Source organism: Nipponia nippon, unplaced genomic scaffold (genome assembly GCF_047370975.1).
Source record: "Nipponia nippon isolate SJK-2023a ecotype South Korea unplaced genomic scaffold, ASM4737097v1 scaffold_2, whole genome shotgun sequence".
NCBI lineage: Eukaryota > Metazoa > Chordata > Aves > Pelecaniformes > Threskiornithidae > Nipponia > Nipponia nippon.
Window position 1 is genome coordinate 22,841,858 of NW_028262336.1, and position 15,368 is coordinate 22,857,225.

Consider the following 15,368-nt stretch of genomic DNA (forward strand, 5'->3'; position numbering starts at 1 on the left):
ACCTAGTCTTACTCAAAGGTCCCAGGTGAGATGACTAAAGCAGGGGCAGGGTTACAGAGTGCGATTTAAATAACCGAGGCAGACAGGAAGAAAAAGATACCAGAGTTGCGGAGTTTACCTTCTGCTTTGCGATCCACCACTTGCAAAGATATTTCTGACAGACAGGTTACCAGATCATAGCAGTTCCATCATCTCCAGGGATGTTCTCATCTGTTGGGAGTCTTCATATTTAGGTGCTCTAAATAGGAAGGCCAAACCACATGCTATGTATTTTACCAAAACTTGATATAGGACAAATGATACTCTCTTGTCTATCTCAGATGCATGTGCAGTTGATATTCCACTAGCATTGAAGTCTCCCTAACACAAGGAGAAGTTTTTTTTGGTGTATTTAACAGAGAAATCCTGACATGCAGGATGGCCATACGCCCCACCTAAAATCTCATGAAACCCCACAGTCAACCACAATGCAAACCTGGGGTTCCTCAATCATAATTTGGGGCCCATCCCTCTTCTCCTAGTGAGGATGGTGGTAGGACATACAACCAGTCATGACAGGCTGCAGGCACCACCTGATAGTAATATAGATCTCATCTATGCTGTATATAGGTGCCGTGGCAAAAGCAACCTTTGCTCTTGGCAGGAAGACTGCAGTGATTGCTGCCAAACTTGAGTAAACAGTGATGATGTAGCAGCTGTAACTTCTGCTATGGAAAAAGAAAACATAACAAACAGGAACTTCTGCTTTTACAGGAGCCTTATCGTTTTGGCTCCGTAACCTGACCTTGTTTGCTCAGATGCTAAAGCAAGGCATCCTGGTTCCATAATATTCCTCCTGAGGTCCTTTTCTGCATCTCCCTCCTATCCTGGACTCTTTCAGCTAGCCCAACCCAGTCATCGTTCCCTCCAGGCTCAGGATGCTACCATCTACCCAGCTGGCTGATGTGTATCTCCCATCCCATTGAGCAGCAGCTACAGCCAGCAGGGCTCCGTTATATTGCCCCTTTTTGGTACATCTTTTAATCCCTGCCAGGTCTCACCAGGTAACACCAGGAATTTGCATACTAGATAGAAAAGACATAGAGCATCTTTCTAAGCACTCCTTCTTTGACCAGTCTATTACTGTAACTGTCTCTTGGCCTTGACACCTTTCTGGACAGAGGTCTCTCTACTTCACTGGCTTCTGATCTGGTTCCTCACTCCAGGGACTGGCTTTAGCCCTGCAAGCGCTGTTCTCATTCATCCGTTTCTTCCCCTCCTGGTTCCCACTCCAGAAAAATACATGCAAACCACTGCATCAGTAAACTCCAAGGATCCAGCATGGCTCCTCAAAAAAAAGGAGCTCCACCCTGCCCTGCAGATGTTTCTACAGTTGTCAAAAATTTAATATCATATGCTGAACCCTCTACTTCCCTGCAAAGCACGGGGCTCCGTGCCACAGGCAGCCATGTTCCACATCAAAATGGACAGCACCATCCCAGCTCCCGTGTAATCATGTTTGCTTTTGGCCAACTGGGCACATGCTCAAAGGGGGACATTGGCACAGCTGCGCCATTAACGCAGGGTAACATGAATATAGTAAACGCTTGGAAACTGGCTGCTACTTCTGCAGCCCATGCTCTATATACTGCCAAAAATTTCTGTATCCCCTTGATCCAAACCAGGAGATACAAAAACTAAACTAGGCAGAAATTTATACAGTGCTCAGTATCTCATATCACTAATGGCACCACTTACCGCTCCAGGCATCCTAGAAGTGAGGCACAACAGTTAGCCTGGGTCAGAGGAGATTTCTGCTCCATGCAGGAGGCTCCCAGTACTGTCAGGAGACGTTTTGCAGGCAGAATTGTACTGCGTTACGTTGTTTGAAATCAAACAAGGGATAGCAAGCCGTATTGTTCTAGTGTGAGCACAACATAAATGTTTATGTAAAAAGAGAGACAAAGATGACAAGAAAACTGGAATAGCACCTTTCTTACTAAAGTGAACCAAGTTTTCAAGTGCTAAGCAGATGTGGGAAGATAATGAAAAAAACTGTTGAAGCCACTGGATATATAAAAGGTCACTTTTTTATGTAACTAGCTTTATCCTTAGACCTTCTATGCAAGTTTCAGAGAGTGGGATGGATTCAGTACAATAGCTGCTGTCTGTTTCTAGATGATTATTCCTTCTGCTTCTAAATTAATAATAGCAAATCTATGCCATGTAAAAATACAGGATGATTCTGTGGACTGTTAACATTTTCAGCAGGGGATTTCAGTGCCTTCTCTTCCTCCATCAGCAGCTGCCACTGTTTTGTCAGTAGCGAGAGCAGCCACCACCGGTTCCCAGAGTTCTGTGTCAGATCTCATGCAAATGGCAGCACTTGCCTTCCTGGGAAGCAACCTGCCCGCAGCGCCGCTGTGCCTTCCTTCTGGGAAAGAGGTGGTGGGAAAGAATGGGAGCAAGCAACAGGCTGCCAGCTGGACCACGCTGAGGACGCTAAAAAAAAAAATAAAAAAAATCCTTCTCTCTCATTTTCCTTCTCTTACTCTGTCCTTGGACTTGCACCTTCTATTCCGTATCACTGTGTCCCAGTGGCTACCAGCAACTCATTTGCAAAAGTCACCTTTGAGGTCTGTACTGAAATTTTCAAAGGAATATCCGAGCATGCAAAAGGGTGTGACTTTAAAAGTCAGCACCAGCTGCAGTAAAGACTGGGGCCAGAGAGCCTCCACTAACTTACAGACTAGCCCAGTTTGCCTCCCACTTAGTGAGGAAGTATCCTCACCTCACCAGACTAGACTGGGCAAAGAGAATCAAGATCATCTAATACTGTGAAGGGGGACACAGCTATTTCTGCATCTCTCCCCAACACACCAAGATGCACTGAAGGCACGTGCCGAGTTCAGTTGCGGAGGCAGGCATCAAGCTTATCTAACGGGCACACTGGCAAATCAATAAAGTTCGTTTTGCATTCAGTTAAGTTCTGAATAGTTTAATCAGAAAAGTAATCTGGAAATAGTGACAAATCTCTTTATTCATTAAGAGCAAGCAGTTCCTAAAAAGCCAAATCCAAGTGGGCTGCTGCAAGTTCGGATCAGCATATGCTTTTTCATTAACAGCATTTGTGTTTACCAGCAGAGAGGATTTTCATGCCCTGAGTTTGTGCCATGGTCCCTTTGAGTCACTCTGATGATCAAAAGGAAATAAAAGCATTACCAACAATTATTACCTGCATGTCCTAGCCACTGCTTCAGGCTCATCATCAAGTCCCTACAGACATTCCCACGGGTACATTACTCATCTCTAATGCAGCCAGCTGTGTCATACAGAAAAATACTGTCACTGTATTCTTCAGTTTCAAAATACTGTTTTTCTTGACAAAGTTTACAGTCAATGAAGAATAATGTGCTTTACTTTTCATATGTGTAGACATGTTTATATTATTGCAACAAGTTTTTCTACTCTGATAGTCTTCCACAACACATAGGCCTGCAAATGATCTATCAGAGTCCCCATCTGTTCTTGATGCCCAAAATGCTAGAATTAGTTTCATTGAGGAACACAAGACTGGGCTGCCAAGTCCTGTGAACACAATTGCTACTTTTCCTCCACATTTTGAAATCTCTGAAGCAAAAACTTTCATTTCTTTATCCAGTAAATGTTTTGTGAGAAACGGATCAACATCATGTGCATCTTTCCTTTTGTGAGGAACAAACTGAAGATCAAGAAGATTTTGCATGACCACGGGTCTGTCTGTAAAGAGTTCACTGGCGGTTTGAGGCATTTTTGAGTGAGTTTATTATAAATCACTAAGCAAACGTTAATGTTCATCGGCGTGAAATGTCTCTCAGAATACTGACACCCATTCAACATCCTCGTCACCCCACAGGCTGTTTAGCATACCATATGCTCAGCTCTGCAGGCCTGTTTGTTCTGGTAGACACAAAGCAAGTTTTACTTGGTGTTACAGCACAATAAATTGAATAAATATAGCGAAGTTACAAGAGCCTGAACTCCCCCCGAGTAATAAAACAAACCTCGGTGATATTCAGGTGCCCCAAGGAACCATCCTAGGGCATCATCATGTGAGAAATAAAGGCATACCGTTGGTTTTGTTTCGTTGGTAGACTCAAAACCAAAGGAATTGTATCAGTGAGGAAGCAGTATTTCAGAAATTATTTCCAAGCCTCACTGCCATTAGAAGACTACATTGGCTCCTTAGGTATATTGCTTTTTCATGTGGCTGTATTTTGGCTTAGCCATTCATCCCTCAAATCGGAGGCAAGCCTACTTACAGAGAGGAGAGTCTATGCAGAAGCTGGGTCAGGGGTCTTTTTGCTCTGAAGCACAGCTGAGTATCACTGCTGGCATTATATACATACTTTAAGACGCCATATCCAAAGAGATACCCAAAGACAGCCAGCATCCAGATCCTATTCCATTTGGGATACCAAACAATCAAAATGCTCAGCTATATACTTTACGAAGCACTAACTGAGATCTATGGAGTAGGAATTATTGGTTTTAAACTAACTTTATGAATTATAATTTATGCTTTCCAGAAAGCTTCCAAAGAACCTCATGCATGCCTATTTATTGCTAAGAGATCAGAAAACATAGGATGATTCATGAAAATAGCTGTTACTGTTACCCAAGACAGTCATGACCCAAGTGCCTGCTTGCAACTGTACAGCTCCAGCCTCAGTGTGCCTGCACATCTTGGAACAAAAATGCTCTGGAGAAACAGCGCTTGCACTAATGTTGCAATCCAGCATTTGCACTAATGTCATAACCTACCTTAAAAGCTGCTTGTATATGATGGAAGCGCACTGTTAAATCTTTATATAGTCTTCGCTAGCAAATTGCATTCATTTTTCCACACTTCTGCTTAAGAACTGAAGTTGAACAAAACTGGGAAGTCCTCTCTGTGATGGGGGCCCAAAGTACATTTTTATGGGAAAACACACCTTTCCTGCCCTGCACAGGGGACCTGAAAAATGTTTCAACATTTGTTTAAAGTGATTTTTCTCATGCAAATTCTCATTTAAAGGTTTCCAGTTTATGGTCACTGATTTCAAATTAATAAGCAGAAGGCTATTTGAATAAAACATAATATAGTGCTTTGTAAAGTAAAGCTGCTAATCTGATTTAGATTGTTTCAATTTCCAGCTCCGTGACTCTCGGTTTCCAGTCAGCAGCCTTGTTGAAGGCTATGTGTCCCTAAGTTCCTCGAGATATTTTTATTGTCAGAAATTTATATTAATAGCACTGATGAGAAGAGCCCGCTAACACTCCAATAATGGAAAGTACACATAAAATAAAGCAGATTTAAAAACCATCAAGACAATGCATTTTTCTCATTTATTCAAATCTTCTGCAGGAAGTAAACACTGAAAGATTTAAAAAAACTTCACACTGCAGTATGTACAGTTTTGTGACATCACATGAAGAAATTAATTTCTAATAAAAAAATGAGACCAGTTAGATAAATTACTGAAGACACATCACAATAAAACTGGTTGTGGTAAAATCCCGAATTCTTATGTATGGCAATGAAAATCAATATTCCTTTGTTTTACAGGGATGGAATAGTCCTGGTACAATATTTCAGTTACGCAAAATGGAGTCCTGAACTTACATGACTGATTATAGTTGTGTGAGTACTTCATGTTTTAAAAGTAGTTTTGCGTTTGTTTGTTTTTTTTTTTCCCCCCAGACCCTTTTGATTTGAAGCACATTCTTTCACAAAGCTAAAATACCACAGCAGAAGTCATGTCCAGAAGTGGAATACTGTTGTGTTTTGAACTGACCTGACTTGTTAAGACATTTTATTTTTTTGCCAACGCACAGATGCACAGGGTCCCCCATGCACTTTTCATGCAGCAGGTAATCACAACTTTAAATAAAAGTATTTTTCTATACATTCTTCCAGACTTGCAACTGTATACATACATGCAAAAGTTTTTAAACCTATGTGATCATATTTACACTTATACATGGAATATACATAACAAAAAAAGATTAAAAGGTTTTTTTTCCTTTGCATTAGAACAATACAAAATATGTATTTTTCATTAAGGAAACCACTATTTACATCACCTTTTAAAAACCAATTTCAACATATTATAGCTGTAACAAGTCAATATATTTACATTATATATAAATATATATAATATATACTTACCAGTTTACTCCTCTGTAAGATGTGGCAGAGAACAAACTGGTAATATCATGTCACTGACGTCAATGAGAGCTGTAATACTTTCACCAACATTTAACAGGGAAAATTTAAACCGTTCATTTCTTTCTTTTAAAAACATTGGTAAATTAAAAATTTAAAAACATTACTAAGAGTAAATGGCTAAGAAAAGTGAAAGTTATGGCTGAATTCCCTTTTGATCTCGTAATGTCGACAAACTTCTCCAACTGAGCCGCATGGTTACATGGTATCAGTAGAGAAGCCCTCCAGCAAAACAGTTTTGATTCTGTAGTCATGCGTTACCCCCCATCATTTCCTTGAACTCTGGCAGAGCAGACACTAGAAATCTGGCCATCTCAGTCCCGTACACTTTCCTCTGGAAAGAAAAGGCGTATCTGCGTGGCAATTACAAGTCAATCCCCAAATCTAGCTAGCTTGAATGCTGCACCCCCACAGCGGGTGAAGCCGCACAAGCCAGCAGATGCCCACTGGAGCAAGGCATCGGGCACTTAGCAACCCGACTGCTGCTGCTGCAACTGCTCTAAGTGAGGTTAAAGTTAACTCAGGTGTAAGTCCCAAGGGGCTGCAATTACAACTTTAAGTGTGGTATAGACACATCCCTAACTCACTTCTTCACTGCTCCATGAGGTGGAAGCAGCTTTCCCGCAGCAGTGTCACCCAGCTATGACAGGAATGTGATCTCCTCCCCTCCCTCCCTGCTCCTTTGATGGTGAGATCACACAACAGCACCCATCAATCCTGCAGCTCTTTGCCTACACAGCTACTGCTGCCAATATCTGACAAGGCCCCATTCTTCCTCAAGGCCATAGTCTAAAGGCCTAGCTGAAACTTCAGCCTCCTGAGTTTGCAGAGCTATCTTTGAAGCTTCCACTCCCACAGACTGAGGGAGCATATTGGGGACAGCTGAAATGCATATCCTAGTAGGAAACGTCTACCAAACCAAGGAGACAGGAGTTGCTGAAAATACCAAGCATTGCTCAACAGATGACCGTGGTTCACCATTCATCTACAGGGACTGACGGAAATCAAGGATCTCTGAGGTGCTTGGGAGAATGTGGCCAGCCCTACCAGTCCTTCTGCTGGTGCAGTGCCTGCAGCCCCCTTTTCTGATGGAACAATTCAGAGGGAAAAGTCCCCAAGGAGAATGATGGCGACTTCTTTTTATTCACCCATGCCACAAGATAAATGATGAGAAAGCCTTATGTCCTCAGGTTTAAAGGCTGTAAACGTGGATGGGGTAGATTTTAAAGACGACCTCTCTTCCCTAGGGAGGGGTAACATCAGTGATGCTGGAGAATTTCACATGGAAGACTGTTGCCCTCTTAGCAGCTGTCTGAAAAGCATTCAGTTGGCATGCCCTACCCTCTCTCAAGGGCCTCATCCTTATGTTACGTGCTGCTTGAGACTGCAACGTCTACAAGAGGTAAGATTCTTCCATGAACAGCATGTCCTAAACTTAGATTCTTGTGTATTATAGTTTACTGACGTCTGTGAGAATGGTAATACCCTTTCATTACCATCACCTAAAAAGAAAGCTAAATCATTAACTGGTCAAACTGTTAACATTTTAACTTAAATGTTTTATAAAACTTTAAAAACTAAATATTCAAAAGTATATATTATAGCAATAGACTACCATAGAATAAATACATAGGTAAGCATACTCCTAGACTCCAATATTACTTTTTGTTAGGTTTAGACTCTCCTCCCTACTTTTTGTCTCAACTTTGTTTTGATGAAGTTTTTCAACCAGGTTATTTCACATCCATTCAAGCTGCATTTTTCTGTGGAGCCCTTCAAGTAAATTATAGCCCTGTATTTACTCTGGGGACCATCTATTATTCTATATTGTATATATTTCCTAGCTATATACATGTTGTTTCAAGAAAAATAATCAATTAAGACTTTAAGAGACATTTAATGGATGGAACAAATACCATCTTTTTAATATTTCTGCTGGGTTGACTCATATAAAAAGAATTCAGTTCCACTGTCAATCCAAAATATACTTTATCTCGTTAATGATTATTCTATGAGACATCTGAATTGTCATTGGGCCTCTTATAAATGCAATATTAAAGACAAACAAAATTTTATTTTTATATTATACTTCAGACAATGACATTTAAAATGATATTAGATTTGTGTGAAGGTTTTAAAATATAAATCTTCTTTGTACAGCCCATTAATATATTACGCTTCACCCAAATAACATAAAAATATATCTTTAAATCGCTCTGTTATTTCTCATATAAACCAGGGGAATGTTTTATATCGGATACTGCCAAATATTTGTGTTCCCTAAAAGAAGGTGCCCCCAAGGGGAGTAAAACAGAATAGTGGTGCATTTTCCAGCTGGCAGACAGGAGAAGTCCCTTTCGCAGTAGGGACTGCACTGGAAAGAAGGGAAACTGATCCCAGGCAGGGGGTAGAGGACAAGGAGGGGACAACAGCTTGCTCTGTCTCGGCAAGCCAGCAGCCTGGGGAAAGGATCTCCGAAACCAAACCAGAAAGGAAAAGAGCAAAATGCCCCATCACTCATCTCTGCTATGCAAACGTGAGATGGACAGAAACAGCAGTTTTGTCATGTCTTCGGCTCTGAATGGTGAAAACTGTCAAAACTAAAACAGAGTGTAGCTTTCATTATATGTGCAAGCCAACTACTTAGCTGTTTGCTGATAGCACAGGGGATTATCGGTGAAATTAGAAGCTACAGAGAACATCTTTTTCAGGGGAGTAAAAAGTTCAGCAAAACGTATGGTTGCCAATAATGCACATAATTTAGAGGAACTGGATTTTGTCTTCCTCCTCCCCCATGAGAAATAAGGGCTGCAAATGGAGTTAACACTGAGAGTGTTAACAGGAAAGCAGAGCTGCATGGCTCTTCCCCAGCCAGCAATTCTTTTAAGGTGTCTCAGCTTTGACCGCAATTTTCAGTTACTCCCATCTCAGGCTGATACTGCCAGATGTTACAAATCACAGCACAGGTGGGGATTGAGGAAAAGGGCAGAGGAGGATTTCTCAGACATGTCCCACTATCCATTACAGAACATGACAAAACCACAATTTTATCCTCAGTGCAACCTGAAAAATTATTCTAAAACCAGATTTTCTGCAGTGAAAGGGTAGTGCATTAAACCATGCATCAGATGTTCAGAGAGTAATAAATATTGGCAGAATATGGATTCTTTTCCCTGGTTGTAGGAAGAGGCCAACACATTTTTCATTAAAATCCTATTCCATTTTTGAGTGGAAGTCTGATGTGCTGCTTTAGCATAGCTGATATTCCTCTGCAGGGGAAGCAGGATGGTGCTAAACAGACAAGTCTGCTCATCCGCTTCACAAACTTTCCACCACCTTCCTCACCAAATATATGTACTAAGCTTTCTTAATCACACTACTCCAAGAGGCATTTTGGCTTTACCTTTTTAAGCAGGTAAGTGACAGGAATGCGCCGACAGAAGAATTCATGCAGTACTTGCATGGCCTATGAAAGTCTGCCTTTTGTAGAAAAATCTAGAAAAAACCCTTAATCGTAACTAGTAACTCATAACTATGGCTAAGGATTCTAAGGAACGCAGTTGTCAAGAGCAGGACAAGGAAGAAAAATAGATTTTACACCACTATTCTGGCAGGACCACAAACAAGATTTAAAAATAACAATAAAAATTTTGGAAGCACTAAAAAATACATTTCAGTGCATTTCAATTATTAACACTGACATAGGTTTTCCAATATGACGAGCTAATACCTTGGACGGACTGCTCCATTTCTTAAGTTATTCTTAAAATTTCACAAAATGTATTAAACATTCAAAAAAAAAAAAAAAGCACACTGTCTCTATGCTCAGGCTTCCAAAAAAATAAGGATTATTTTACAGGGAGGGAGGAAACGCAGCATTACCACCACCTAGGCTGTACGCTTACACTTTATGTTACACCAAAAACTTGAAGATCCAAATAAGACTCTGATCAAAGAGTACTCATAACTTAATCTGATGCATACAGAAATGTCTTGTACAAATTACAACCCTTCTAGTTTCCTTGTGACAATCTACTGTAAAGCAAATTTTATCTACATGTATTTTTAAATAACATCACCAGAAAAATAAAAAGTTTATCAAATGAAAACGTTTCAATTAGACCATGCTTTTCTAAAATCATGCTCAATTTATACAATAGTCAAGTTCGTACTCATTTTTATTTTTTCTTTTTTTTTTTTTTTTTTTTTTTTTTTTAAACAAAGATTCAAAACCACTGATTGTAAACTCATTGAGGAGGCTGTAGTTTATTCTGGCTCTTTTTTGATTGTTAGCACTTTTTCCAGAAGTCCATGCACGTCTCCATTCACACCATGTTGATGAGAGGTCTTACTCCCCATATGGCTGTTGTAAGGGCTTCTTAAGTTACTAAAAGGAGTTTTAAGCTCTGCATCAGATGTCAACTCCTCTTTGATTGTAACATGAGTTGAACTATCAGTAAATGCAGGTTCATTCCAGATTTCTTTGTCGTGTGCTTCTTGGCTACTAACAGAGCTGCCGCCCTTCTGTAACATGTAGTACAATATTGGATTGGTTTTGGTCAGTCTCGGAGAGTCTTTTTCATAATCATTCTTGTCCACACCTGTGATCACCCATCTGATGGGCCCTTTTTCACTGGGCATGGGACACACGCTAAACTGGTCGGACTCGAGTCTAGATACTGCACTCCCCAAATGTTCAGGGAAGGGGGAACTGGCAGGACTTTTTACTGCTACAGGATACTGAAATGTTCTATGTTCTACACAATTGTTCTGTTGTGCAGGGCTTCCCATTAATGCATTTACTGAAGAAATGCTGAATTCAGGTTTATTGATTGTTGCACTGGTTTTGTTTCCTTTTTTCTTACCCTCCACTAGTATGTTACTCCTATGTTGTGACAGATCTCTCTCACAGTTCTCTGAGAGAAGCAGCTGTTTCAACACATTAAAGCCTTTACTATCTCTAGACCAACTCCTGTTTTCACTTTCATTATTTGAACCATGACTTACAGCATATTTAAATTCAGCATCACTTCTGCCAAATTTCAGTTCTTGCTGGTTAAGCAAAGGCCTGTACAGTACCTCGGTGGGAGAAGCGTGATTGTTTGCAGCATCAGACACATTACTTTTCATCTTTTTTAATGGACTTTCCAAAGGCTCAGCATGAAGCTTCCTCTTCTTCGGTACTGTGCAAAGACTCTTTGATTCAAGGTGTGTCAGCTCGTTGTTTCGGTGACTTCTGTCCAGCTCATCTGCAGAGTAACTGTCTTGATTCTGTCTCAGCAACCTACTTAGCAGACCGTTTTTGGAAAAAGAGAAATCTTGAGGTGAAAGAGGCTCAGATTTCAACTCCTCGGATGCTGGAGAAGCAGCTGTGTTTCTCTGAAGTGAATGAACAAATCCTTGAAATTTGTTACCCTTGCACTCTCTCACTTGTTGTGCATTTGAATTATAAGGAACATTTGATTCTTCAGATGGTTCAGTTTTTATTTTCACTGTCAATATTTGCTCATTCAAAGCCTTATCCGTCTGTTCTTGAGAACTTTCATCTCTTAAAAGCATCCTCTCTCTCTTTTCACTTTTACCTTTATTGGGAGTTCCCAGAAGCAGCTGAAGGACAGTGCGCCTTTCAAGGAGATTTTCTATTTCCGAACCTGGAAGTCCTTGTTCAGCGGGTGCAGGCTGACAACTGAATATTTTGTTATTTTCTTCATGCGTACTCAATTTATTCGTAAGCAGAGGGCTGTTCAATCTGTCAATCAAGCCAACAGGTTTATCTGTGTTCCCTGCTAGCAGCTGTTTGCTAGCTCTTTGTTCTTCACTTGACATGGAAGTCTGCATGCCGCACTGAGCGAGGTTCTGCAACAGCTTGCTGGCACTGAAAGCTGAAGAGTTCTGGGGACTATCATTCCTGCTCAGCTTAGCTCCTTGAATTTCTTTGCTTTTAGAAAGGTCTATCAAATGTTTAGATGCGGGATTCACCAGCCTGTCTGTCTGGATGCTGCAGGCATACGGTGGCGAGCTACGCTTGATGGCTAACGATTGGTGCGAGAGATTTATAGGAGAGTCTGCTTTTGTAGAAGCCAGCAAAGGTGGAGTGCTTAATGGAGTCATTCGACTTGCACTGGGACTGTCCGTAACAGGAGTCCTTTTACCAGTCTGTACAGTGAATTTTGCCACATCAGCTGCACTGTGTGGTCCCTGAGGGTCATTACTCTTGTCTACCTTTTCTTCACTCTTATGCCCAAGTAACAGCTGAAGTAGTGTTACCTTCTGATGGGGATTCAGCTTAGAAGCTTTCGGAGTGTCTTTGTCTTCCTTGTTCTCTGCACAGGAAACTTTTGGATCCCAGTTATGAAGCAAGGACTGAGTCAGGTTATCCAGTGATGCAGGTGGACCTGCATCTGGTTTATCTGTCCTCTGTTTAAAGGATAGGTCTATAGGAAGACAGTTAGAATGGGAGCTTTCATCATCACTGCTGTCATCTTCTGTAAAACTAGGATTGTTGTCTGAATACTCATCAATAGTTGTTGGTGTGCTGCTGTCTTCAAAAATGCTGGCTCTCTCACTCTGTTCATGCCCTTTTACATGTTTGGTGGTATTCTGGCTTTTCAGTAGATGCAAGAGCAAACTGTTGCTGGGAGAGGTTTTCAGGTTACTCCTTTCCAAAGTATTTTTGTACCCCACGTTTTTGGGAGGTGAATGCATGATTCCCACTGAACTCTGAAATGGTGCCATATTGCTTTTGCTAGATACTGTTTTGGTTGATGATCCTGTTTGACCATTGAGATGGCTTGTCATTCCTTTTGCTAAACCGAATTGGCCAATATCTTTCTGAGCGCTTTCTTGTAATCTGGCCATAGCTGCAAGTCTCTCACTTGCTATTTGATTTGCATTTTGTGCTTTTAAAGCATGTTCCCTGGAGTACTGCTGCAAGTGCGCTTCACTTGAAAGGAGTAAAGCTAGCTGGCTGCATGCTACGCTGGGCTTCGGTGAAGCAGCAGGACTAGATCGTTTCTCTACCATGCTTGCAACAGCTTGTAATCTTGCAGCACAGGACAGTGGCTCATTTATCACTTTAGGTCCGCTCTGCACTGCATGAGGAGATTCTATAAACCTCTCTTTGGGCAGGTTCTTTGTTATATCAGGCAGGCTGTTGTCCAACTTCTGATCTTTTGCTTTGCTCTTCTTCAGTAGAGTCTTCAGGTGACTGGATGCAACACCATAGCACCTTAAATCTTTCTCCACTTGTAAAGAATCATGGCTAAGGGAATACCCTTGCTCCTTAAGGCTCTGCCTAATCTGCTGTGACAGAGCAACACTCTGCAGCCTAGAGCTGAACGACTGAAGCAAAGAGGCAAGTAATGTGCTATCCTGTTTGCCTTTAGGCACATTTTCAACCATGCCAGCTAACAAGGCTTCTTTTTTTCCATCTAAATCCACAATGGAATCAGACAACCGCCTTCTCTTTGCTGCATTCCAGTCTTCAGAAGACTGCAACAGTCTTGCTTTTTTGAGGTGCAGCATGCCAGATCCCTGATATGTATTTGTGTTAAGAACTGGACCATTACTTTGACAGCTGGGAAATATATTTCCAGAAATCTTAAAGTTTTGATCCTCTCCACTATGCCCAGCAGACTTTTTGTCAACTGCGGTACCTGAGCCTCCTGCTGCTTGATGCATTAGTAATCCCTCTAGGTAAGTTAGAACAACAGAATCCTGGTGCATCTCAGAGCCAAGCTCTTCTCCATGAGTCATGTTCAATAGAAGTTTCCAAAAGGGCTCTGGTTCTATCCACTTCAAAGACTAGTTTTGCTGTAGCTCAATCGAGATGCAGAGTTAACAAATAATAGGTAGATGTCTATAGTGTTTTCTCACAGACTTTCAGAAACAATACAAAAATGTCATATTCCAAGCAGGCTTCTTCCAGTGTATACTGTTTGATGAGCCAGGTTTCCAATCATATCAATCTGCTGATATCCAGAATATTTATGAAAGGTATCTAGGAGGAGCACTCAAAACATGGTTCCACAGCAATAAAGTTCCATTAAGTATTTGCCGCCTTCTTTCTCCAGGAAGCCAGCTTGTTTTTCATCTTTTTCCATCTCCACCAAGCACATAAAATACCTAAGTGAAAAAAACAAAACAAAACAAAAAAAAAACAAAAAAAAACACAAAAAACAAGTGGTCAAGAAAGAAAAGATTCAGGAAAAGAACTAATTGCATAAGACTTTTTTTTTTTTTAAACCACATTGTCTTAAACAGAGATTCAGGATATATAAGCAATAACCACATTCCAGAAGAAATTAAAAGTCAAGTAATGGACAAAAGTACATGGTAACTAATTTAAAGAACTTTGTGAAAACAAGTCTGAAACAGAAAATTTTATACAAAAATTCAGCTAAACTATCATAAGCATAGCTAACTACCAGCGTTCATTGAATTTCTCTAGCCTACAGCTCAAAATAAGGAATAGCAATCATGAAAGGAAAATCTTAAAGCACTCTAAACATAGTTTAAAAAAAAAAATTACATTTTATTTTACTTCACAGTTGCATCAACCATTCTTCTTCTTATGTAAATACATATCATATATGAGTACATTTTTGTTTGGCAGGTAGATGATATCGCTAGAAGTAGAAACCAAGTTGCCACTGCTGCCCAGGACTATCCAGTAATGCAAAATCTAGCAGGATAGCACAACAAGGAGGAAATCTGTTGTTCTTACAACTCCCAACTACCGCAAGTCATTAGAAGAGTCATGTGACAGGAGTGGTGAAAAGGATGCTTATGTTCCTGATAGAACATAAATTCTGATATAAAAATCCTTCCTTCACTGGAGGATTTTTATCTTTACATTCTTTCCATGTATTAAACATATAGTGTTAAAAAAAAAAAAGAACAAGTATTCCTCAAAGTCTTGTTATTTTCAGAGTGTAGAACATCTCTACTGAGTACTTCCTTGGATGAGGTAGTATGCTATAAAAAGCTGTTTTAAAAAGCACAGCAATGGCGTTTATGCTAGATGCATCTCTTCAGTTTTAGTTACATTACTGGCCAATGATAGCAGGAACAGTTCGGTCACCACAGTTCAGTATTGAGATCATTACACCTCACATGCCTACTCCTTCACTCATTCAGTTCT

At 40.5% G+C, this 15,368-nt stretch overlaps 1 protein-coding gene across 9 annotated transcripts in view; it reads right to left on the bottom strand.

Annotated features, from left to right (window-relative positions):
• Positions 1–5,327: 5,327 nt before the first annotated feature.
• NRIP1 (nuclear receptor interacting protein 1) overlaps positions 5,328–15,368 on the bottom strand; it is a 77,240-nt gene continuing 67,199 nt past the window's right edge. For all 9 annotated transcript variants that reach the window (XM_087758138.1, XM_087758137.1, XM_087758143.1 and 6 more), the window contains one exon: positions 5,328–14,350. In XM_087758138.1, the coding sequence (XP_087614264.1) occupies positions 10,493–13,981 (3,489 nt within the window). In that variant the 5' untranslated portion in view covers positions 13,982–14,350 and the 3' untranslated portion in view covers positions 5,328–10,492. The remainder of the gene's footprint in view (positions 14,351–15,368) is intronic.